We start from the raw sequence: 25089 nt of genomic DNA on the forward strand, positions 1-25089 counted from the left end.
AGCAAATATAAACATCTATGTCTGCATGTATGGATGCATGTGTATGTTGTATATACATGATATAGCCTCACTCAAAAATGACATGAACATACCTATGGAACAGATACACATAACAAAATAAAAACACAACAATCAACAAAAACACAGAGCAGTAACAAGCTAAATTGTGGTTCTGTTAAGCTCTGAGACAGAAAAATGGCAGATAGAACCAGAAGTTTGACCAGGAGTCAAAAGTTTACCAGGTGTCGAAGGGTACAAAGCCAGGCTCATGGCATGACACTGGACACGGAGGCAGGGCTCTGCACCTGTGGAATGCAATGAAAAAGCAATGGCCACTGACCAAGGCTCAGGTGTTTGTCCTCTGTGCACTTGCAGTGCTTGAAGGAGGCAGACTGGACTTGAACCAAGCTGCCTGCCAGCTCCTGTAATTTATCTTTCAAGTGCTCCAAATCATCCCTAGCTTCTACTATAAAATCTGCTCTGGGAGCAGGGGTCTAGCAGTGCCCCAAGGCAATCATAAAACCACTATACAGGGGTAAGTGATCCTTAAAAAGGCAAAGAAAAAGTATAAACCTGCAAGGAAAATTCCAAAGCACATAGTCAAAACTACCACTAAAAGGGGCAGTCAATAAGATCAACAAATAGAAGACAGGGCCAGTCTTGAAAAAATAAAAATAACAAAACAATTTATAAGTGATTTTGAAATCATTTTGTTTAAGATTCTCAGAGACACAAAAAAGTAAGGCTCAGAAAAATAAATTGTGAAACACCAACTAGTAGACATAACTCAAGAAGAAATGGTTAAAATCAGAAAAAATTAGTAATCATGTATGATGTGAGAGTCTTTGACTGTTAAAAAAAGGATATTCTAGAATGCAGTTCAAGAACTGAGAATTCACATAGTACTGACCATTTGCCTAGAAAGAACACAGAAGGAAAGTAAATGAAAAATGTGAAAGATTATTTGAGGCTCCAAAATGCATATCAAAGGGATTCAAGAATTCAAAAACAAACAGAAAGACAAATAAACCATTTTATAGAAAATAATTTTCCATAGTTGAGCACATGAATTTTCAGATTAAAGGTTCATGCTTAGTGAGAGGCATGTTAAATAAAAAAACAAAAACAAAACCTGCAGTAGACCCATTACAGTAAAATTGAAAAGCATGAGAAATAAAGTGAAAAGTCTTAACTGCTGCCAGAGAGAAAAGATGGAACAAGAAATATACTTAGAACGAATTTCAACAGGTGATTCTGAAAGACAATAGAGTACTATTTTGAAATGTTAGTGGAAAACTACCATCAATTTAATACTTTATACTAAATTAAACCATAATTCAAGAATGAACGTAAGATGTAAGTATCTGTAGACTTACAAAAGCCATGAAAATGTAGCTTTCAACAGGTTTGAAGAACTCCTGAGGAATATAGTTCATCAACAAGAAAAATGAAATTTTCATCAACCAAAATTAATGAAATTAACTATTGAAAAGAGAAGCAATGGAAGAAATGGTGAAATATGTTGGCAATCTATAAACTACATGGAAAAAAAATCTTAGAAACATCAGTGAAGATGGTGGGGGTAGTAGAAGCAGTGAGAACTCAGTATGTAGAAAAAAAGATGGTTATGTCTTTATTTTGTTTAAGAGAACAGAGAAGATTTACATTTTGTTAAAAAAAAATGAAGGAAAGAGAGGCAGAGAAAAATGCATATTAAAATTTTAGTCATAACTTCCTAAAGAATAAAAATACAAACAATAGTTTCCAAATTAGCAAGGAAAAATAAAAGCAAACACAGCAAATTGCAGCAACCTAAAAGAAGTCAGGAAAGGGAAAAGATAAAGCAAAGAAAAATACTAGAAGTCAGAACAAATAATGGCAGTAAGAATTCCAAATATATTAGCAATCTCAAATGGTAACAGCTTAATTCCTCTATTAAAATCTAAGGACTACAATGTTGGGAAAACTTTCAGGTAAATTCTGATTATAATAGACATTTCTTTATTGTGCTATAAGACTAAAATTTACCATCTTAACCATTTATTTTTATGTTTTATTTCTTAATTAAAATGTAGTTGACATACATTATTATATTAGTTTTGGGTATACAACATAGTGACTCTACATTTATATACCTTATGGTATGATCACCATATTAGGTCTAGTAACTATCTGTTACTATACAAAGCTTTTATAATATATTGACTATATTCCCTGTGCTATATACAGGTATTATATACCTGTGACTTATTTTATTTTTAAATAATTTTTATTTATTAATTAAAGTTAACATACAAAATATATTAGTTTCAGGTGTATAACATAGTGATTAGACATTTATATAACTTGCAAAGTGATCCCTCTGATAATTCTAGTACACATCTGATAACATACATAGTTATTACAACATTATCGTCTATATTTTCTATGATGCCCTTTATATCCCATGACTACTTTTATAACTGGCAATTTGCATATCTTGATCCCTTCCTCTTTTTCATGCATTCCCCCCCCACCAAAGCCCTCCAATCTGTCAACCATCAGTTCATTCTCTGTATCAATGAGTTTGTTTCTGTTTTGTTTATTTTTTTAGATTCCTTATATAGGTGAAATTCTATGGTATTTGTCGTTCTCTGTCTGACTTATTTAGCATAATACTCTCTAGGTAGATCCATGTTGTAGCAAATGATAAGATTTCACAATTTTTAATGGCTGAGTCATATTCCATTGTATATATGTACCGCTTTTATTTGTCTATTGATGGACACTTAGATTGCTTCCATATATTGGCTATTGTAAATAATGCTGCAATGAACATAGGGGTGAATATGTCTTTTCAAATTAGTGTTTTGGGTTTCTTAGGATAAATACCCAGAAGTGGAATTGATGAGTCCTTCTTTGTTTCTTGGTATAGCTTTGGTTTTAAAAGTCTATTCTGTCTGAGATTAGAATTGCTATCCAGCTTAATTTTTTAAAAAAATTTCCATTTACATGAAGTATTTTTTTTAATTTTTTTAGTTTCAGTCTATGTGTGTTTTTTGATTTGAAGAGGACTCTTTGTAAGCAGCAAATGTGTGGGTCTTATTTCTTACCTATTAGGCCACCTATGTCTTTTGATTGGACCATTTAATCCTTTTATATTTAGAGTAATTATTGATAGGTATGTACTTATTGTCATTTTATTATTCATAATTTTGTTCTTATTTTTTTCTTCTTCTTCTTCTTCTTAAAGAAGCCTTTTTCTTCAGTGTCTTAAAATTTTCTGAACAGGTCTTTTACATCCTTGGTTAGATTTATTACTAGGTATTTTATTTTATTTATTTTTTTCAAAGCAATCATGAATGGGATTGCATTCTTAATTTCCCTGATAGTTCATCATTGGCATATAAAAATGCAACTGATTTCTGGATATTAAATTTGTATTCTGCTACTTTGCTGAATTCATTTATCAGGTCTAGTAGTTTCTTGATAGAATCTTTAGGGCTCTCTATGTACAGTATAATATCACATGCAAATAAAGACAGTTTTACTTCTTCCTTTCCAATTTGGATGCCTTTTATTTCTTCTTCTTGTCTTATTGCTCTGACTAGGACTTCCAGTGCTATGTTAACTAAGATAGGTGAAAGCAGATATCTCTGTCTTGTTCCCTATCTTCAGTGGAACACTTGTAGTTTTAGCCTGTTGATTACAATGTTGGCAGTGCGTTTGTCATATATGGCCTTTATTATCTTTAGGTATGTTCCTGTTATTCCCATTTTGCTAAGAGTTTTTAATCATAAATGGGTGTTGGATATTATCAAACGCTTTCTCTCTGTCTCAATATACTCATGTGATTTTTGTGTTTCATTTTGCTTATGTGGTGTAGTATATTTATTGATTTGTGAATATTGTACAACCTTGCATTCCTGGAATAAACCCCACTTGATCATGGTGTATAATCTTTTTGGTGTATTGCTATATTTAGTTTGTTAATGTTGTGTTGAGGATTTTAGCATCTATGCTCATCAAGAATATTGGCCAATACTTATCTTTTTTTTTTTGTAATGTCATTATTTGGTTTTGGATATAAGATAATGCTAGCCTCAGAAAATGAGTTTGGGAGCCTTCCCTCCTCTTGAATTTTATGGAATAGTTTGAAAAGGAGAGGTGTTAGTTCTTCTTGAAATGTTTGTAAAATTCACATGTAAAGACATCAAATCTAGGGCTTTTGTTTGTTAGGAGTTTTTTGAAGAAAATAAAAATATGTGAAAGCACATAATGTGTGCTTGAATAGAAAGAATTAACACAATTTAAATGTCCATGCTACCTAAAGCAATCTATAGATTCAACACAATTCCTAGATTCCAATGATGTATTTCACAGAACTAGAACGAATAATTCAAAAATTTATATGGAACCACAAAAGGCCCCCCATAGTAACAGAATTCCTGAGAAAGGAGGACAAAGTTGGAGGAATCTCTCTGCCTAATATCAAACTATACTATAAGGCCATAGTAATCAAAACAGCATGGTACTGGCATAAAAACAGACACATAGATCAATGGAACAGAATAGAGAGCCAAGAAATAAACCCACACCTTTATAGTCAATTAATATTTAACAGAGAAAGCAAGCACATACAAATGGCTAAAGATAGTTTATTCAATAAATCGTGTTGGAAAAATATGACAGATACATGCAGAGAAATGAAATGAGACTTTCTTACACCACATACAAGAATAAATTTGAAATAAAGACTTAAATGTTAGACCCAAAATCATAAAAATCCTGGAAGAAAATATACACAGTAAAATATTGGACATTGCTTCTAGCAATATTTTTTTCAGCTATATCTCAACAGGCAAGGGAAACAAAATAAAAAATAAACAAGTGGGACTACATCACACTAAAAAGTTTTTGCACAACAATGGAAACCATCAATAAAATGAAAAGACAACCCATAGAATAGGAGGACATATTTGTTGATGCATCTGATAAGGGGTTAATATCCAAAACTTATAAAGAACTTACAAAACTCAACAGCAAAAAACCCCAAAAAATCCAATTAAAAAATTGGCAAAAAACCTGGATAGACACTTCTCCAATGAGGACATACATATATAAAGGTATTTAATGTCACTAATCTTTAGAGAAATGCAAATTAAAACCACATTGAGATCACCTCACACCTGTCAGAATGGCTGTCTTCAATAGTATCAACAAACAAAAAGGGCTGGTGAGGATGTGGAGAAAAGCGAATCCTTTTGCACTGTTGGTGGGAATGCAGACTGGAGTAGCCACTGTGGAAAGCAGTGTGGAGATATCTCAAAAAAAAAAAATAGATATGCCTTTTGACCAAGCAATCCCACTTCTGGGATTCTATCCAAAGGAACCCAACATACTAATTTGAAAGGAGCACTTCTCTGTTCACTGCAGTGTTCTTTACAATCACCAAGATGTGGAAGCAGCCCAAATGCCCATCAATAGACAAGTGGATAACAACCATGGGACATTTACACAGTGGAATACTACTTGCTGTAAAAAATAAGAAAATTTTATCCTTTGCAACAGCATAGATGGACCTGGAGAACATTATTCTAAATTAAATAAGCCAGTCAGAGAAAGACAAATACCATATATTTTCATTCCTATGTGGAATCTAATGAACAAAGAACACTAACAAGCAAAATTGAGACAGACTCATAGAGAGCAGGATGACAGCTATTGGGGGAGTTGGAGGTGAAGGAATAGGGCAAAAATAAATAATGACTCATGGACATGGACAACAGCGTGGTGATTACATGGGGAGGGAGTATAAGGGGGATAAATTATAATGGAAAAATACAATTTAAAATTAACATTTCTTGTAATACTGTTTGGTGGTGACAAACTCCTTTAGCGTTTTCTTGTCTGGGAAGCTCTTTATCTATCCTTTGATTTTAAATGATAGCCTTGCTGGATAGAGTAATCTTGATTGTATGTACTGGCTTTTCATCACTTTAAATATTTCATGCTGAATCCTTCTGGCCTGAAATGTTTCTGTTGAGAAATCAGCTGACAGTGCTATTGGAGTGTTCTTCCAGAAAACTGCTTCTTTTTTCTTGCTGTTCTTAAGATTCTTTCTTGTCTTTAACCTTTGTCATTTTAATTATAATGGGTCTTGGTGTGGGCATCTTTGGGTTTATTTTGTTCAGGATTCTCTGTGCTTCCTGAACTTGTGTATCTATTTCTTCACCAGGTTTGGGAAGTTTTCTGTCATTATGTCTGCAAATAGTTTTTCAGTCTCTTTCTGTCTCTCTTCTTCTTGTATCCTTATAATGCAAATATTGGTACACTTGATGTTTTCCCAGAGTTCCCTCAAACTATCCAAACTATCCTCATTTTTTTGAAATCTTTTTTTTCTTTTTTTGCTGTTTTCTGATTTGGTGTTTTCTGTTATCTTGTCTTCTAAATCACTGATTTGATCCTCTGCTTCAATTAATCTGATGTTGATTCTTTCTAGTATATTCTTTATTTTAGTTATCATATTCTCCTTTTACAACTGGTTCTTTTTTACATTTTCTATCTCTACTTTTTGTTTCCTATTTCTTTGTCAAAGTTCTCACTAAGTTCCTCTACTCTTCCCCTAAGTTCATCGAGCAGCCTTATAACCAGTGTTTTGAACTCTGCATTTGGTAGACTGCTTGTCTCCATTTTGTTGAGTTCTTTTTTCTGGAGTTTTGTTCTGTTCTTCCATTTGAGGCATGTTTGTTTGTCTCCTGGTCTTTATAGAGTGGACTTATATAGTAGGTGTCCTATAGGGCCCAGTGGCAAAGTCTTTCTGGTCATAAGATCCAGGTGTTTCAGGGTGTGTCCCTAGTATGGGTGTGTGCTCTCCTTGATTGCTGTTGGCACATCAGTGGGAGGGAATGGCCCTCAAGCTGATTGACTATGAAGAATAGTGGTGAGTACAGTAAAGGTGCTGTTGTGCAGAGGCTGACCCCGCAGAGTAGGATTTGCTGTAGTGATGCTCTGGTGCCTGACAAGTTCACCCTTTGGGTATGTCATTTGTGGGGCTGGTTGGATCATCTTCTGCTGTGGTCTAAAGCTGGTCACCAGGTGTGTTGATTTGGGGCCTCTTGGGAGAGGCTCTGGTGCTGGCCAATGTGAGCTGCTGCCTGTGCCCAGCCCAGGGAAACATGGTATTAGCTCTGCAGTGATTTGCAGATGGCTTCCACTTGTTCTGGGCTTGGAGGCACCTGGGAGAGGCTGAGCAGAAAACTGAACCTGGCTGCTGCTAGTGCCTGGCCGGGGCCCGCTTATTGATAGGTACAGGGCATGCTGAGGCTAACCCGCTCCTTGTTTGGGGTTTGTGAACTTTTCAGAAAGTCCATAGCAGAGGCCTTGACTATTTTTATGAAAAAGCTGCTGGAAGTAAGTTGATTGGGACTGACAATAGTATGCGCTGGGGTCTCAGGGAATCTCCAGGGCTGGATGAACTGTGTTAGCTGGGTTGACGGAGACTCAGACTTGGTGCTCACCTGTGTCTGCAGGTTAGATGATGGGAGGGCTCATCAAAGGAATAATGGCACCTTCCAGGACATATCTGCTCCTCCAGCTCATGCCCTGAAGCCAGACAATTCAGTTCCTCTCCATATGTCCCTTGTGCTTTTTGGGCTGCTTCAGCAGTGTTGGAGCTCAGAGTGAGTGAGTCTGTCAGTCAGTCAGTCTATGTGTAGTCCCTTTAAGAGGAACACCTGGAACACCAGAAGGCTCCATGTCACTCAACCACAATCTCTGTTGATCTTCACAACCAGAAATTATGGGGACTTCTGTCCCAGCAGTGGGATCCTTGGTGGGGAGTTCTTGCTCCTTGAAGAGGGACCCCCTGTAGCTGAGATATCGCTCATGCTTCTTAGCTGCCACATATGGGTGTGGGACCAGCCCATTCTGAGTCTCTAGCCCTTCTACCACTCTTGGCTTGGCTTATTCTGTATATCCTTAGTTATAGGACACTATTCAGCTAGACTGCAGGTGGCCTTCAATGATGATTGTTCTATAGTTTACTTATAACTTTGATGTGCTCGTGGGAGGAGGTGAGCACAGCATTTACCTACTCTCCCATCTTGACTGGAAGTTCCAGAAGTCTTATGTGACTTATTTATTTTATAACTGGAAGTTTGTACTCTTCGCCTTTCTTGCCCACCCCACCACTGAACAAAATGAAACAGAAACAATCCCTCTTAACCATTTTTGAGTGTACAGTTCAATAGTGTTAAGTGTATTCACATTGTGGGGCAACAGGTATCCAGAATTTTCTATCTTTTAAATCTGAAACTCTACACTCATTAAGCAACTCCCGTGGTCCCCCTTCCCCCAGCCCCTGGTGACCACCATTGTACTTTCTGTTTCTATAAATTTGATTACTTTAGATACCTTAGATGAGTGTAATTATGCTTCAATAATTGCAGAATTGAAAATGACAGGATTGTTAATGATACATCAAGTGAATAAAAATTAATTGGTGTAGAAGTGACAGATTAACATTAGGTACTTCAATCAGGTTAAACCCTGAGCAATGTTGTTTATAAGGAGTGGGACACGAGCATGGGAAGAAGCAACAATAAAACAGACCAAGAAAAAATTGCCAGCAAAACATGAGTAAAACTTGAAGAATGTAGAGATTTAGAAAGAAAGCAATATGCAATGACATGATAGTCTAGTCAAATAAGGGTGCATTATCAAATTTGGAAGTTAGGAGTATGGGTGATCCCTTGGTGATCTTGGCAAAAACAATTTCAATTAAATTTGAGCAAATTCATATCTCCCAGATCAAACTGGAATTATGCTGTTGAGAAGTTCTAGAAAAAGAGAAAGAGGAAGAGAGGATTAATGATGTGCTGCAACAGTGAAAACCAGCTTCTGGTATCAAAGTTAGGGTTGACCATTGATGACAAACTGTTTATTTTTAAAAGGGAGCTTAAAAATTAATGAATAACAAAGTCAATGAGTATCTTAGGCAATTCTTCACATTAAAATTACTATTTCAAGTTGAGGCAGGACAAACTAATATAAATATACCCAGAATATAATGTTCAAGTGCAATAAACACTATATTTTTATTTTTAAAATTATGTTTTATTGATTGTTATTACAGTTGTCCTGATGTTTCCCCCTTTGCCCCTCCACCCAGCACCTCCCTCCCCCACTCCCTCTGGCAATCCCCACACTATTGTTCATGTCCATGGGTCATGTGTATTAGTTCTTTGGCTACTCCATTTCCTATATTGTACTTTACATCCCCTTGGCTATTCTGTAACTACCTATTTGTACTTCATTCCTTTACCTCTTCACCCATTCCCCCACACCTCCCTCCCTTGTAGCAACCATCTAAACACTCTCCATATCCATGATTCTGTCTATGTTCTTCTTGTTTGCTTAGTTTGTTTTTTAGATTCATTTGCTGATAGATTTGTATTTTTTGCCATTTTATTGTTCATAGTTTTGATCTTCTTCTTTTACTTAAATAAGTCCCTTTAACATTTCATAGAATAATGGTTTGGTGATAATGGACTCCTTTAGTTTTTGTCTGGGAAGCTTTTAATCTGCCCTTAGATTCTAAATTATAGCTTTGCTCTGTAGAGCAATCTTGGATGTTAGTCCTTGCTTTTCATGACTTTGAATATTTCTTTCCAATCCCTTCTTGCTTGAAAAGTTTCTTTTGAGAAATCAGCTGATAGTCTTATGGGAACTCTCTGTAGGCTACTAACTTCTTTTCTCTTGCTGATTTTAATATTCTCTCTTTATCTTTAACCTTTGGTATTTTAATTATAATGTGTCTTGGAGTGGGCCTCTTTATGTCCATCTTGCTTCAGACTCTCTGTGCTTCCTGAACTTGCATGTTTATTTCCCTCACCAAATTAAGGAAGTTTTCTTTCATTATTTCTTCAAATAGATTTCCAATTTCTTGCTCTTTCTCTTCTCTGACACCCGTATGACATAAATGTTGGACCTCTTGGCGTTGTTCCAGAGGCTGCTTATACTATCCTCATTTTTTTTAAATTTGTTTTTCTTCTTATTGTTCTGATTGTTTTTTTTTTTTTCCTTCCTTGGTTTTTTTTTTTTCTTCCTTATGTTCCAAATCATTGATTTGATTCTCAGCTTCATCGGCTCCACTGTTGGTTCCCTGTAAATTGTTCTTTATCTCAATCAGTGTATCCTTCATCTCTGACTGAGTCTTTTTTATGCTGTTAAGGTCCTCACTAAGTTCCTTGGGCATTCTTATAACCAGTGTTTTGAACTCTACATGTGATAGATTGCTTATCTCCATTTCATTTAGCTCTTTTTCTGGAGTTTTGATTTGTTCTTTCATTTGGGCCATGTTTCCTTGTCTCCTCATTTTGGTAGCCTCCCTGTTTTCATTTCTATGTATTAGGTAGAGCTGCTTTGACTCTGTGTCTTGGTAGTGTGGCCTAATGTAGTAGGTGACGTGTAAGGTCCAGTGGCACAGCCTCCGCTATCACTGAAGCTGGGTACTTGAGCTACGCCCTTTGTGTGGGTTGTATACACTTTCCTCTTGTAGTTGAGCCTTGGTTTTTGTTGGCATATCAATGGGAGGGATTTACCCAGGCCAGTCAGCTGCAAGGATTAGCTGTGATGACTTACCACCAACCTCCACCCTCTGAGGGGGACCAGCTATGCAGGGGCAGGGTGGTGGTGCTCCGATGTGGTCTGTAGCTGTCTTCTGTGTGCACTGTTCCTGGGGTTTCCAGGGTGGTACAGGCCATGGTCAGCCCCCACCTCTGTTTTTGCCTGGGGCCACCCTGTCTGAGCTATAAAGCAATCTGAGATGGCTGCTGCTTGTGTTGGGCTTGGAGATTCCCAGGTGAAGCCAAACTCTGACTCTAGGCTGGCTGCTGCTAGTGCTGGGCCTGGAGCTCCATGAGGCCAGCCGTTGCTTGTTTGAGCGGATGTAGGAAGTTGTGCTTCACGAGTCAAGTCCAGCCATTCATATGAAAAGTAGCTTGGGTGGGCTGTAAGTCGGGTGAGGTGGGGTAGAGTGCCTGGGGATCTCCAAGGCCAGTACAACAGTATTATCCAGGTTGATGGAGTCTCAGTTATGACACTGGCTTGCTGGCTCTGTGGCCCTGTGTGGGGAGGGCCCACAAAAGGGATAATGGTGTCTGCTCGTCTTGAGCCCAGGCACCTCCGAGTCTCTCAGTACACCACTGGTGCCCTTCAAGCTGCCACCCTACTGCTGTTGCTCAGAGGGAGGGAGTCCTAGTAGGTGAGTACATGTGTGGGTTCTTTTAGAGGAACTTCTTGGGGCTCCATTAGTTTCTTTCACCAATTCAATCCCCGCTGGTTTTTACAGCCAGAAGTTCTGGGGACTTATTTTCCTGGCACTGGAACCCTGGGCTGGGGGGCCTGGTGTGGGGTTGAGACTCCGCATTCCCAAGATATCCCTCCCGAAGTTTTATCCACCACACCTGGGTGCGGCACCAGTCCATTCCATGTCTGCGCCCCTCCTACCAGTCTGGATGTGGTTTCTTTAATTTTGTAGTTGTCCAACTTCCATTCAATGCAATTTCTGATAGTTCTAAGTGATGGTTGTTTTATATTTTAGTTGTAATTTTGATGTGGTTGTATAAAGAGGCAAGGCATGTCTGCCTCCATTGCCATCTTGACAGGAAGTCTCACAATGAATGTTTTGTTTCTCACTTATGTAAGTATGGTATCAAAGGAAATATTCCAGGTTGGTCTGGAGGTACCGTATTCCATATATTCACTAAGACACCCTTACTGGAACTTCAACAGACTCTGGGACATGCTTTCTAATGAGACAGCTGCAGGAAAAATGTGTGTGAAGGTTTTGTGGCACTGGAAGTGGTACTTAACAACTGTTCACATTCTACTAGGAAAAAAGGTCACAAGGTTACAGACATACTTAACTGTAAGGTGGTTTAGATGTGTATAGTAGCTGGGCAATCATGTCCAGTTCCTACAGAAAGAAAAAAAAAATCTGTTGACACCCTTGGCTACCTGTTTACCTTTAGTAAACGGAACATGATTGAATTTTCTTGCTGAGAGCTAGACCAAATCATCTGGTGATTGTTTAATAAAAACAAAGATTTCTTTACTTCCTTATTTCTTACTAGAGACTGTCTTATTGACTTATAGGTAACTGTTTTTAGAATTTCTTACACAATACCATCACAACCAGCTTTGTTACTAATGGCTTCCTTGTGATTTTTCTGATGATTCATATAAAGTTCTATGGAAAAATGTTGGGTAAAAGGAAGGGTTTGGTTTTGAAAGAGTAGATTCTACCAGATGAGGGAAATGAAAAAGCATCTCAGGAAAATAACTTTGTCATTGGTCTAGCAGCTTCTTGGGGGAAGAATATTTGTTTAAATAGTATATATAGACAGCACCTAGCACAGTAGCCACTCAATAAATGTTTGCTGAACCAAAAGTGAGAAAATGTGCACAATGACAACCAACAGGATGTTGCTACCAAATTCCAACTCTCAACTGTACATATGTCAAAATAAAGCCATGGTGTATACGGGCTGGTCAGGGGGTACTCTATTATCCTGTTAAAAGCTGGGAGTGGGGGCTGCGTAAGGGGTATGTTTTGAAGGGTAGACTGGAATCAGTGTGAAAGGTCTCATATAACAAGTTTAGCCATTGAAGGTTTTTTAACAGGAAGGTGACCAATGTAAATCTCTTTTAGAAAAACAATTCCAGTAACAGTGAAACAAGGAGAGGGTGAGGGTGAGAGAGATACAAGGGACAAGAAGACACTGCTGCAAGGGACAGATAAGAGTCTGAACTTGGCTGTGGTGATGGAATGAGAGGAAAGGCATAAACAGCCTTCAGATAATTCAGGTGCAAAAATCAACAGAATGTTGATTACTGATAACTGAACAAGAAAGGGAGCACCAGAACAGGACCAGATAATCAGCTTGTCCTAGGACATGCTGAGTGGCGTACATTTAACAGTTCTAGGTAGTTCAGGTAGAATTAGGGATAAAATTAGTGCCAGTTACAGGGGCCCTACTAAGCTTTGGCATTTAATACGTTATTATTTATTTAGGAACTTGTTTCCTGTCCCACTGATAGTTGAGACAAGGATCCTTTTACTCAATTCACGTCACCTATGCAAAATATACAACTAAGTATAGTGGTTACTGGAGAGATGGTGGGCGAGGGAGCAGTAATGGGTAAAGGAAGCCAAATATATGGTGACAGAAGGTGATTTGACTTTGGATGTTGGGCACACAATGCAATGTAGAGATCATGTATCATAGAAATGTACAGTTGAAACCAGTATCATTTTATTAACCAATGTAACCCCAATAAATTTAATTAAAAATAAAATAAAAATTAAAAAAATAAATTATCCTATTACATGAGTCTGATCACTGCAGATTCCAAGAATGGGAGGGACAGAGCAGGCATTTTGCAATAACATTTGGTTCTCATTCTCTTAAAAAATTACCAGTATAGCACATCTATTGTAATATTGGTTGTGAGTTACTTCCTATCACATTAAATCAGAAGGACTAAAACCCCTCAAATGTTTACAAATATCAAAGCATGTTTCTTTCCCTATCAAATTTTTAAAAATATTACCATTGGCTTTATTCTGAGAAATAAAGGTTTCTTTCTGCAAGGACACTGTGAAAATAAATGGTAAATGTTCTACAGATATTTTTTATAAAATGTTGCCTGCCACAATTAAGGAATATTTTCCCCCAGTATCTTAAAAAAAACAAAAGATTATACACAGTAATTATCTTGTCATTAGTGTCAATAGTGAAAGAAATACAAAAGTTGTGTGAACATCTATTAGGATATGTCGTACATGTACAGAAAAATTAAACTGAAAACATTAAGCATTCCTCCTCATAAATAAGCCAAGTGACTTGATATTTATTTACATTAGTTTTTTAAGTTTATGTTAGTTTAGGATCTCTTAATACCTACTAGACTCATTTTGTTAATTCAATATGGAGTCTCAAATTATATACATCCTTTTTCTGCAAATGTCCAAAAGAAATTGAGCTCTTCCTATTTGTCCAGACAGCTAAGATTATACGCAATCCATGGATTTCAGCCTACAAGCAAAGTAAAAAGGAAAAATCATATTGATGTACAGTGAATCTAAGTTTTGAATTTCAGGCGTTAATAATTTAAACCTTGGTTCTTAAGTCTGGAAAAATTTAAATCTTTTAAATAAATAAATAATTATTGAAGAAGCCCCTAGCGATGCTTGCATCACATCTGGCAATAATGAAGACAAATCAACAATAAGATTTGAAAATTTGGCAACGTGATAAAGGCAAAGCATCCAAAATCTCTTCTCTGCACTTAAGTCACTGGTGGTCCAAGGAAGAGTAACTTCCTGCCTTCGACTCACTGTCCAAATAAAGGAGGAAAATCTTACTGCGATCTGGGTTCCAGGCTTCTGGCTCACAAACAAGCTCTAAACTCACTAAGCAGGAAAACTTTACCTCAACATCTCCTCAGAGGAGAACCTGCTTTTCTAAGAGCTGTTTTCAATTTAGTTCAGAGTTGACAATGACATACAGTAACACTTTCAACTGGTTATATTTTTAAAGCCAAATGTGCTGTATTAACTCCTTCCATACCAACTTTATCTTGCGCGAGAGGTTTTTTAAACAACATATGTAAACAAGGATTTCCTGAAAAAAAAAAATCCAGTTTCACCATCTGAATTATTGTTTTATTCAATTACTTCAAACTGTGTCAACTTAATTTGTTTAAAACAAATATTTTAAATAGTTTGTGTTCAAGTAACAGATTTGATACTCAATTTTGAACAAGCAGAGCTATGATAACCAAATTAGAATACTTTAATTCCTAGTGAATGTTGCAGGACAGCTTAGCCTACCTTTTTCTATAAAAACTGCTCATCTAGCAGAAAATCAGTAAGAACAGCAAAGAATTCTACTAGCATCCTATCGTAACCTGGAATGGTGGACAACAATTCACATCTACTGTAGCTGTTTTAACTATAAAAATGTGCAAAACCCACCCTCGTTATAATTAAAGGGATGGTGAATGTGAAACTATTTGGAAAGGCACAAGGCATTAGACCACATAAAGCATTATTATATAATTAAGGAACCATGGCTTGAAGCAGTGACTTAAGCAATGGCGCTGTACTATATTACACCAGACTATAACAAATCTTTTGTTTGAAAGGTTAGAAATTAACATATCTCAAATCTTTGTAGTTCCTTCTCATTTACTGTGCTTTCACATATACTAATATGATCTGAGTCTGTATCATAATCCTGGGAGGTAGGCAGAATGGTCATTTTTGCTCCTATTTTTATGTGCTGCATATAATTTTCACCAGCTTGAGACATGATAATGTGAAATAATTAAGCCTACACAGTGTTGAAAACAATAAAAATGGTATTGTATAGATGGCGCTTGGGATCAAAAATGATACATTTTATTAAATTTAATGTGCAAAATAAAATGAAGTGAACTCTATTCAAAAAAATACAAGACAGGTATTATTTAAAATGCTTTAGTACTTATTTTCAATAAAAAGAAATCTGGCATTATAAAAATACATAAAATAGCAATGGATTTATACCCTTAATTTACACAAGATTTTTTTTTTTTGCATAAAACAAAGTTATAAAATAGTTTAAAAAGAAATTCTTATGTGAAAGTTACTCCCAGTATAAAATTTTTATAAATTTTGGTAATTTTGGTCCATCTGTATAAATAAGACATTTTATCCTTTTAAAATTCATAATTCCATTTAAAAACATAGGATTCTCTCTCTTTTAAATAAAAGTCCACTTGAGGTAGTAGTATGTCAGAGCTCTTCGGTTGCCTTTAGTCTATGTGTCCAAGTCGTAAGACTGAAAATTTGGAGTCCTGTGGTTTTCTAAGGTCTGTTTATAGGTACATGTGTGATTTCCTTGCTGAAAATCTGTCCTTTCTTTCCCATCTTCCTCTGACTCAGAGTCCAAGTCTGGGGAAGAATGTGCTTTCAAGTGAAAGGCCCGGGGCTGACAATCCGATGCGGGGCCAAAGCTGGAAAAGGCATCCAGGTGTGGTCTCCTCAGGGGCTTTCCAAATGTTCCTGAAAGAAAGAAACCCCTTGAGCATATGGTTCTTTGTGCTAATGTGTAATTCATCAGAAAGCATTGCAATTGCAGCACCTTACCCCAGGAACACGAATACACATTCTCTACAAGTCCACATTACAGTACTTGGGTGCGTGTGTACCTGTGTTACAGAGACAGAACTTACAGAATGGAGCTGAGGGTATTTACATCACTCTTATGCATATTTAGTAATACATGCATCCATTCTTTACCACGTCTCACGGCCTAGAGTAATATGCATCATTGAGCAATGAAGTTTCCCCAATGTGTATTCTCCCAAAACCCGGCTTTAGGCCTTAAAAGCCCACAATCTCCATGAAGGGCATTTAGACAGTAACATACAAATAAACTATGCCTGAATAAAGAAAGTACTTTTAAAATAATTATTACATCATGTTCATTTTTTAGCGGCAAAATATTATTCAATTGACTCAAATGCTTGCCTCAGTTGTATAAAAGATATTATTTTCATTTTTTTCAAAAAGGACCATAAATAATTATACTGTGACAAAACAGAAAATTTCTAATAGACGGGTGAAGTATTTTAAAATTCTATTTCTTAAAACAACCAGACAAGTTGTGGCTTATTTTCCCCTATCTCCACTCAGTGTAAAGATGATCTCAGTTCTTCCACCTCACTGGCCCCATGTACTAGATTTAAAAAGTCCACAAATGAATCTTGGTGCCAGGCAGTGTCTACTGCCACCGACGTGGGCTTCAGGGCTCTGCTGGTCTCCTTGCCAAAGGTAGTCCATCCAGCCTGGCTGACGAGCAGTTAGTTGTTGCCAGGTAGGACGCTGTCTACCCTTCGACTGTGGGTTTCGTTATAAGCCACCAGACATCCCAAACCACAACCATGCAATGCACACAACCCCACCCCAAAGGCTGTTGTAGCCCAAAACCACTTTTTCCACATGGCTGACAAACTGAGCTCCTAAGTCACTCCCAAAACTCTTGTGTTCCAGACGATGCCACACACAGAGCAGCCCAGAAAGCTCCTAAGGCTTAGTTATGGATCAAATACACAATCAAGTAAAATCCCCCATGTCTGACTCTGCTTTCAGAAACATATATACTAACTAATAGAATGTCATAACAGAGTCATTTAAAAAACAAAACAAAACAGTTTTTCACCAGTTCAGCATTTGAAGCTCTCACTGCTCTCCCACATGCAATGTGGAATATGCGTCCCGAGTTGACGTAGTGCATAATTAAATGAGCTTACCCATGAACGAATTACTCGCAGTAACTGATGCTGGCTCTGAACTTGGACCAAAATCTAACGAGGACTTTAGACACACATTTTTCATTCCAGATCCTTCATTTTGAGAGTAAGTGGAGCTGATTAACTTCCTCACATGGGATGGCCATCCTATGTCACTGACATTCTGTTCGCAGGGTTCTTCTGAAGGATGAAGACATGGGTAGCACTCCTTTTTCTTTACGTAACTGGGCTCACAGTGGTCCATTAAAGCAGTTCTAGGGTCCGGACCACAACCTTTTTCATTTTGGGACAATAGCAGAAGGAGACAGAGTTAGCACTTCCGCAAATCTTTCAAGAAACAGAACTCAGATAGGAAAACCACATACCTGTGTGACAGGCTTCAAAAGGATCTGAGCCATATCCATTCCCCTTCAAAAACACAGGGCCCGGGGATCCCAGGAAGGGACAAAGGAATGGGTCTGTGGCAGCTTCTACATCAGCTTCACTGCTATTGTCAATATGGCATGTCCCTTTAAAACAGATATCTTAGTCACTGAACGAATTTTACTCAAGTACCATTCAGCATTCCCTCCATTTGTGGCATTTTTCCATATTCATAGATGAAAACTTTGCACAGAGTATCATATAAAGGGAAAACCTGCAGAAATTTAGGGTTTTAAAAATTTTATTGAAATTTTACTCAGCCTATGGATTGAGCAAACTTGTGACATCTAACCAACAGAGGACTTGATTAAACATTGAACTACATGTGTTGACCTGTTTGCTGGCCCCACCTATTTGCAAGAGAAACTGATTTGTGTGTGGATACTGCAGCAACACGCCATGAGCTGAACCACGTGATGCCACCAGCCACTGCCCCTTCCTCCACAAGGTCACAGATAACCAGGACCACAGACTGGCACTTTCCCAGTGACCTCTTAATGCCGAGAGCAAAGATGGGCTCAGCCCCAAACAAAGCCTACTGTGAGTATTTAAGCTAAGCAGCTCAGAAACGATATTCCAGTTAGGAGCATCACAGCAGTTTTATAGCAAGTGTTCAGGATGCTGTTGCTGAGCCATGTGGCTGGGAAGCAGGAACTGGACCAGTCAGAGGTGGGGGGTGTCAGAGAGAAGCAAACAAGCAGAATGAGGACTCAGGAATGCTGGGGACCTCTGGAGCTGCTCTGAGAGCTGACCAGCCTCCAGCCCTAGGATCCAGGTGAGGTGGCACTATTATGCTCCAGTTCTGTCTCTTTAGACTTTCATGTATGTCTTTTCAGTAAACCCTGCTGTATTTGAACAAGCCTGGGCCTCTGCTCTTTGCGTCCAAATGAGTCTAAGCAGAACATCCACTTTTATGCTCGAATCTTTTATCTGTACATCCTCTATCACTGCCTTACCAAACACTTGGTAATCACTAGTTGAAATTTTTCTCACCACTGACTAAACTGTGAAAACTGAAAACACCTCTTCTTCTCTCCCGAGTATTGAGTCCATCGCTGAGCAGACACTCAATGAATGCTTGCAGGAAAAGACATCAAAATGTTTGAAAATAATGACAATAGCTTCTACTCAATGAGCCCTTAATATGTGCCAACCATCATATAATTTTTCATTATCATTTTGCTTAATTTTCACAACCTAACAAGAAAGTACTGTAATTGTCTAAGGATACATAGGGAGTGTCAAAAGTGGTTCTTGAACCAAGCCTGTGCTCTTATTTATGCTGCCTCCATTATTATTCTTAAAACCATACAGTTCTTACAGCAAGAGTCAGAGTTAGATATTCCTAATAAAATGATTTTTAAAACATTTGATTTTTCAGATCATGCATGAAACCAGTCATGCCATTTCATAAGGGAGAACATTCAGGGCCAAAGAATATTTACAAAATAAAGAAAATATCTACATTGTGTGGAGGAATTAAATTTTACTTAACCTATGTCTCTCCTTTTATTGTCAGAAACAAAGATTTTTCTAGTTTTTAAGGAAATTTATTTAATTTTAGCTTTATTAGTGATGTTAGCCCAGGTCCTAAGACCAATTTCTGGAGAAAATTAGTATTATATTTGAGCCTTCCATCAGACGCTTTCAAAACGACGACAGCCCCTGCTCATTTTATACACTTACCATTACTGTCATGCTGTGGTAAGAAAAATCCGCCCCCTGAAGAAGTGACGAACTGGTGATGGCTTCCGCTTTCTGAGGACACGTATCCATCCTGTCTGTCAGCTAGTGTTCCCTGAGATGACAAATAACTGGGGATATCGGCTGGCAAGTTGGTCTCATCTATAATAAAACAGCATTCCATTAACCAAGAAGCATCCTAAGTTCCCAATGGGCTTCCCTGATGAACAATATATGTTGTTTGGGTTTCTGTACAATCAAATCAATCTCCTCTTGCAAAACCATCTTGACTGTGCGGTCCTGAGACAGGCAAATTAGGGCTCTGCGGCTCCGGGAAGCCTGAGCTGATTTTCTACTTTATCATCTGTGGGATGCCCCTCCCAAATTTCAAAGACAATAAATGTTAAAAAAAAAAAAAGTTTAAGAGTTTTCATGGGATGGTATCTAAGCTCTTCAATCAATCTTGACTTCTGCTATAGACCTGACTTAATATTATTCATCAATGCAGGAATTTGCACATAGGCCTCTCCCACAAATAATCAGCATCCTCCCTAGGTTCCTTCACGCACACAACACAACAACAACCTACAGCAGAGTATAAACCTCAACACTGAAGGGCTGTTCCTGGTTCTCCATTACCATCTTGGGGAGGACGACGTAGACTGATTTCCACTGTACCTCACAGCCAACAGGATATTCTGATGAGGTTTTAACAGAAAGTATTAATCTTTAAACATCAGCTGTATTTTAAGCCAGGGTGTTATTTTTAGCTAATGATTTTTCTGCAGCTTGAAACAAATGAGTCACCCTTCTGATACGGCCTCAGAATGCAGGACACCCAGTCTAGGAGAGAATGACCACAGGATCACACACACACAACTGCTGCGCCCGTGCCAAGCTTCTGTTTACACACCTGTGTTGGTAATGCTGCAATCTTCGTTCCTCCGCCTTGTGTGGTATATGATGACCACCCACACCAACGACGTGCCCACCACACAGCAAACCACTGCTATGATCACGATGCCCACAGTGGCCCACCCGTCATCGTCTAACGACGAGGCAGTCATCTGAGGGGAGTCACAGGTCGGAGTAGGGATCACACTGAGGCGGACGTGGCCTCTCTCAGTGCCGAGGGTGTTAGACATTTCACATGTGTACTTCCCAGCATCGCTGACATCTGAGTCCACAATGATCAGCAGCTGATTGCCTGCTGCAAAAAAGTGCCTTTCAGTGACCACCAAAGGGCTGTCATCCTTGGTCCAGTTCAACTTGGGAGGAGGGCTACCGCCAGCGATGCACTGCAGGACGGCCGTTTCTCCCTTGGTTACAGTTCGGTCTAACAGGGGCCGCAAAAATGATGGCGTTTCTGAAATGAGAAGTTATTTTTTTAATCTCTTAAATGAAATTGGGTTTTGCATAAGACCCAGCACCTGAATTTATTCAAACTGCACGGTAAAATTTTATTCTCCCACTAGTTACTACACATGTTTCTTTTAGAGTCTAAGCATATACAACATTTGGGATTTCATTTCACCGTTTAGCTGTCATTTACTGTGAATGTCGGTTACGGATAACATTTACCATTTTTTAACCTCAATCTCCCTCACTCTTGACAAGGTTGGGGAATGGTGGGAGAGGGGCAAAACATTTTAGACATTTTTCAGAAACAAAAAGTGTATAAAAATAATGCCAAGCACAAGAATGTGTTGATGCATTAAAAAAATCAGAACATTAAAATTTTGAATCCTATATTGAAATCTTGCAAATGACTTACTTTTATTATTCGGTGTTAACAGGTTACTTTAACTCCTTTAAAGGTACACATACGACCAACTGTTCACATTTTTAAAAAACATTTGTTTAGGTAAAAAATAAAAAACAAACTCTTGTTTTCAGAATGGTAGGATAAGCCGAGAAAAGACAATAGGGCCTTCCCAATACGTTCATATATTTATTATCTCATGTATTCCTTAGTGTTAAAATATCGGTAGAGACTGCGGGACGGGGACAATGGACCCTGCAAAAAAGGAAAGTGTTTCCCCTCTCCGCAGAAGAGGGGGGCAGATTCATCTCACTGGCCACAGGTTTGAAGATGGAACGCACTCCTGACTTCGAAGCTTCTGTGAAGCCACTGTTCTTTCCAGGAAAGGCCATCTCCTATGGATCATCTCTCACCTTCCCAACTTAGGGTCTTTGGGTGCGCTAGTACCTTTCAGACTACTTTGATATCACAGAATCTGAAAATATCCACTTACCTAGGACAGTCAGAGTTGCATTTGCAGAAATGCTTCCCGCACTGTTCTGAGCGGTGCAGCTATACACTCCGATGTCCTCTATTTTCACATCCACGATAAAGAACACGTCATCCTCAGGCATCACATGCATCCGCCTCTCCCTCGCAGCAGGGAAGTCTGTGCCCCCGTCCTTCTGCCAGGCTATCTGCGGGGCGGGGTGTCCCAGGGCCGCACACTCCAAGCGCGCCATGGCCCCGGCACGGATGGTAAGGTCCATGGGGGTCTTGGTGAAGGAAGGGAGCACTGGGATAAAAAAACAACATGGACATTCGTGCTGTGGTGTTTTAGAGGTTCATTTTCATTCTTTTCTCTTTTTTTTTTTGACACTTACAAATGACCCTGACAAAGATAAGGTAGGGGTTACTTCTAATTACAAGACAAAGAATCTAAGGTTGAGAAGGAAAGATTGAGTGGCTCCCTCAAGGTCACAGAGGTACAGAAATGATGGAGTCAGGATGAAACACAGGTCACCTGATCTTCAGACTGAAGGTCTTTCTGCTATTTTCCAGTTTCCTCAATAATTATCTGTGAGATCTTGGGCAAATCAATTTATCTCTTTGTAACCTGACCACTCCACCTTTTTTTTTTAAAAAAAAAAAAAACCCCTCCTGGCTCTAATACTCTATGACTTTCAGTGTGTTTTGTCCTACAATTTAAACTCAAAATTGTTCTGTGTCAGGCCTCAGCAATCATTTATTTAATGTATTAATGAATCATATACAAAAATCTTTTACCATGGAAGATAACAAATGATTAAATGACAAGTGGCTAGGATCCTACTGTAAAACGGTGTAACGGCCCCATAAAGCAAATGATGATGATATGTCTTTTATTAGCAGCTAAAACTTACTGTGTTACTTAGTGCTTACTGCATTCTGGGCATTCTGCTAAGTGCTTCACACAATTACTTAGTGATTATCATCCCTCCATACGGTAGGTTAAGTAACTTGCTCAGAGCCACACAGCTATAAGCAGAAGTGGCAGGGTTCAAACCCAGATCTCTGCGATTCAGGCGGTGTGCTTTAACACTCTACTCATGGCCTCCCACACCAGGTCAGGACAGTGTGAACTCTTAAAGAGCACAAAACGTCTGGTTCTTCTCTGGGTGCCCATCATGCTGCATATGGGGTTGAGGCACAAAATGCTTGCTTCGATACAAGTAACCAAGAATCTTAATTTTGTGGTATGAGAGGTAGGGGAATAAAAGGGTTTGGTGGAGATCTATGAGAGCAGAGGACAGGAGTAAGAATAAAAGAAAGAAGGAACCAGGTGCTTTCTGTTCCTAAAAGGTGCCTTGAAATGCAAAAGGCGAAGTCAGATCACATACTATTTACTGTAAGCTTGGCTTTGACGGAGTAGGATGAACCGAAGTGATTGGAGATGACACACTGGTATTTCCCTTCGCTGGCAAATTCCACATTGCGTAGCCGAAGAATGGTGGTGTACTCCATCACCTCGCCGCCCTGCGCCCGGAGGTGTGCGTAATTTTCCATTTCAGCATCATGCAGTAGCTCGTTGTCTTTTTTCCAAGCAAAAGTCATTGGGGAATCACTGCTGCTGGCAGCTGAGCAGATAAAGCTCAAATTGGAACCTTTTATTGCTGATTGTGTTTCTGGCTGAACCGTGATCTGGGGTTTAGGGAAATCATCTGTTCAAAATGGAGAGGAAGAAACAAAAACAATTTTGAGGCTTGAGAGCCCCAATGCTACTCAGATGTGAACACCAAGAAACTCAAAACAAACAGGGGCTTAGGTTTTACCCTTTGTGTATGTTTCACAGATGGACCAGCAGCCCCAGTGTTGAAAGGATAGCCTGGGAGACCTTTTACAAAGGAATTCATTCACTCCAAGTACAGACGGAGATCTAGTTATCAATCATTAACTGGGAGAAGACTGTTATTTTGGACTGTTATGTTACAGTATAGCCCAGACCCCCTGCACTTTTTAAAATACAAATACAAGGAAAAAAACTGGTTAAGAAACTCATAGACCACCTTTAAATGCAACAACCAGGAACTGCAATTCTCCTGGTGTTCTCCACAGGAGGAACAGCAAAATTAAAAAATCAAACATCAGTAATGATAATCAATATCACTCAAGATAGCAATTAACACCCCATTTACCAAAAACAGAACCCGTATTACAAGCAGTAATTTGTAGGCAGAGCAGAAAAAAAATAATCCTGGAGTGAGAGAGAAAGCCCCTCCAGGGCTCACTGCGAGACCCTGGTGCAGCTTGCAGCTTAGAGCGGACAATCCATCAAGCCGCTGTGCTACCCTGTCAGAGCTACATTATAATCAGAGCTAAGCAACTCTTTCATTCCAGTTATTTTTAGTTCTCTGTTACTTTTTGGAAAGTTACCTTTTTGAACTTCAGTTTCTCAGAGATGGTCAAAACCCAGAGGGAAACATCTTAGATTTACCAAATGTATTATTTGGGTTTTCTGCAAAAACAGCAAGAGAGAGAGAGAGAGAGAGAGAGCGAGCGCACACACACACACATGCGCGTGTGAGAGAGACAGAGGGAGAGAGACTGGGATGTGAGGGATGCTCTGAGAACTCCAGTTGCTAATTTCCAATGCGATGCCTGTATGTTGTTTTAGTTTCTTCTTTTATACGATTATTGTAAAATTCTCATCTGGGACACATCAATGTTCATGCTCTACATCAGAGGGAACGAAATATTATGGATACTGTATATACAGGGTATGGCAAAAGTAGGTTTACAGTTGTGAATATGTGAAAGATACAGTTTATTCTTGTACTGTTATTATTGTACTATTTTTCATATAAACAACTGTAAACCTACTTTGGCCTCACCCTGTTTGTCACAAAGTAACGGAGGGTTCCTATCTTGAAAACAGAGAACTGTGAAAATAACTCAGGTCCTCACAGATAAATGCCAAAAGCTTGTTTAGATCCAAGAGCTACATCAGATGTTTTATTTCCAGAAATTCTTGGCACCGTTTAATGCTGCAACCTAAAAAAAATTACGTTTTTCTTATACTTATCTAAACAATCTTAGGCAAAAGTTTTAAATACGTTTTTATAGGCCACTGTAAAATTAGATTCTGTAATATCTTAACATACAGGCTAAAATTTAAGCAAATTTTGACTTCATGTTCTATACACCCATTTATTTTTGCAAAGGTCTCCACAGCAGTCAATAGTAACAGTACAGAGCAGTAGACAGCAAACTGTATCTGGGAGATAAAAATGGGTTTTTGATCCAGATCTGCTAACTAGCTGGGTGACATTTGGGTAAACAGGTTTTTAATGCTGAAATGCTGAGATGCTAAAACAATAGAATGTAAATTTATTTGTAATGAATTTCAACTGTCATTACTT

At 38.4% G+C, this 25089-nt stretch overlaps 1 protein-coding gene across 1 annotated transcript in view; it reads right to left on the bottom strand.

The window, feature by feature from the left end:
- Positions 1–15487: 15487 nt before the first annotated feature.
- Positions 15488–25089, bottom strand: part of LRIG3 (leucine rich repeats and immunoglobulin like domains 3) — a 43965-nt gene continuing 34363 nt past the window's right edge. Inside the window, exons 13-19 of the mRNA XM_054580018.1 lie at positions 23071–23391; positions 21705–21986; positions 20363–20815; positions 19453–19611; positions 17709–17852; positions 17344–17616; positions 15488–16093 (exon numbers count right to left, since the gene is read on the bottom strand). Coding sequence (XP_054435993.1) covers positions 15849–16093; positions 17344–17616; positions 17709–17852; positions 19453–19611; positions 20363–20815; positions 21705–21986; positions 23071–23391 — 1877 coding nt within the window. The 3' untranslated portion in view covers positions 15488–15848. The remainder of the gene's footprint in view (positions 16094–17343; positions 17617–17708; positions 17853–19452; positions 19612–20362; positions 20816–21704; positions 21987–23070; positions 23392–25089) is intronic.

This window comes from Pteronotus mesoamericanus, unplaced genomic scaffold (assembly GCF_021234165.1).
Source record: "Pteronotus mesoamericanus isolate MK-2021 breed Mesoamerican mustached bat unplaced genomic scaffold, CSHL_Meso_final contig_56, whole genome shotgun sequence".
Classification (NCBI taxonomy): Eukaryota; Metazoa; Chordata; class Mammalia; order Chiroptera; family Mormoopidae; genus Pteronotus; species Pteronotus mesoamericanus.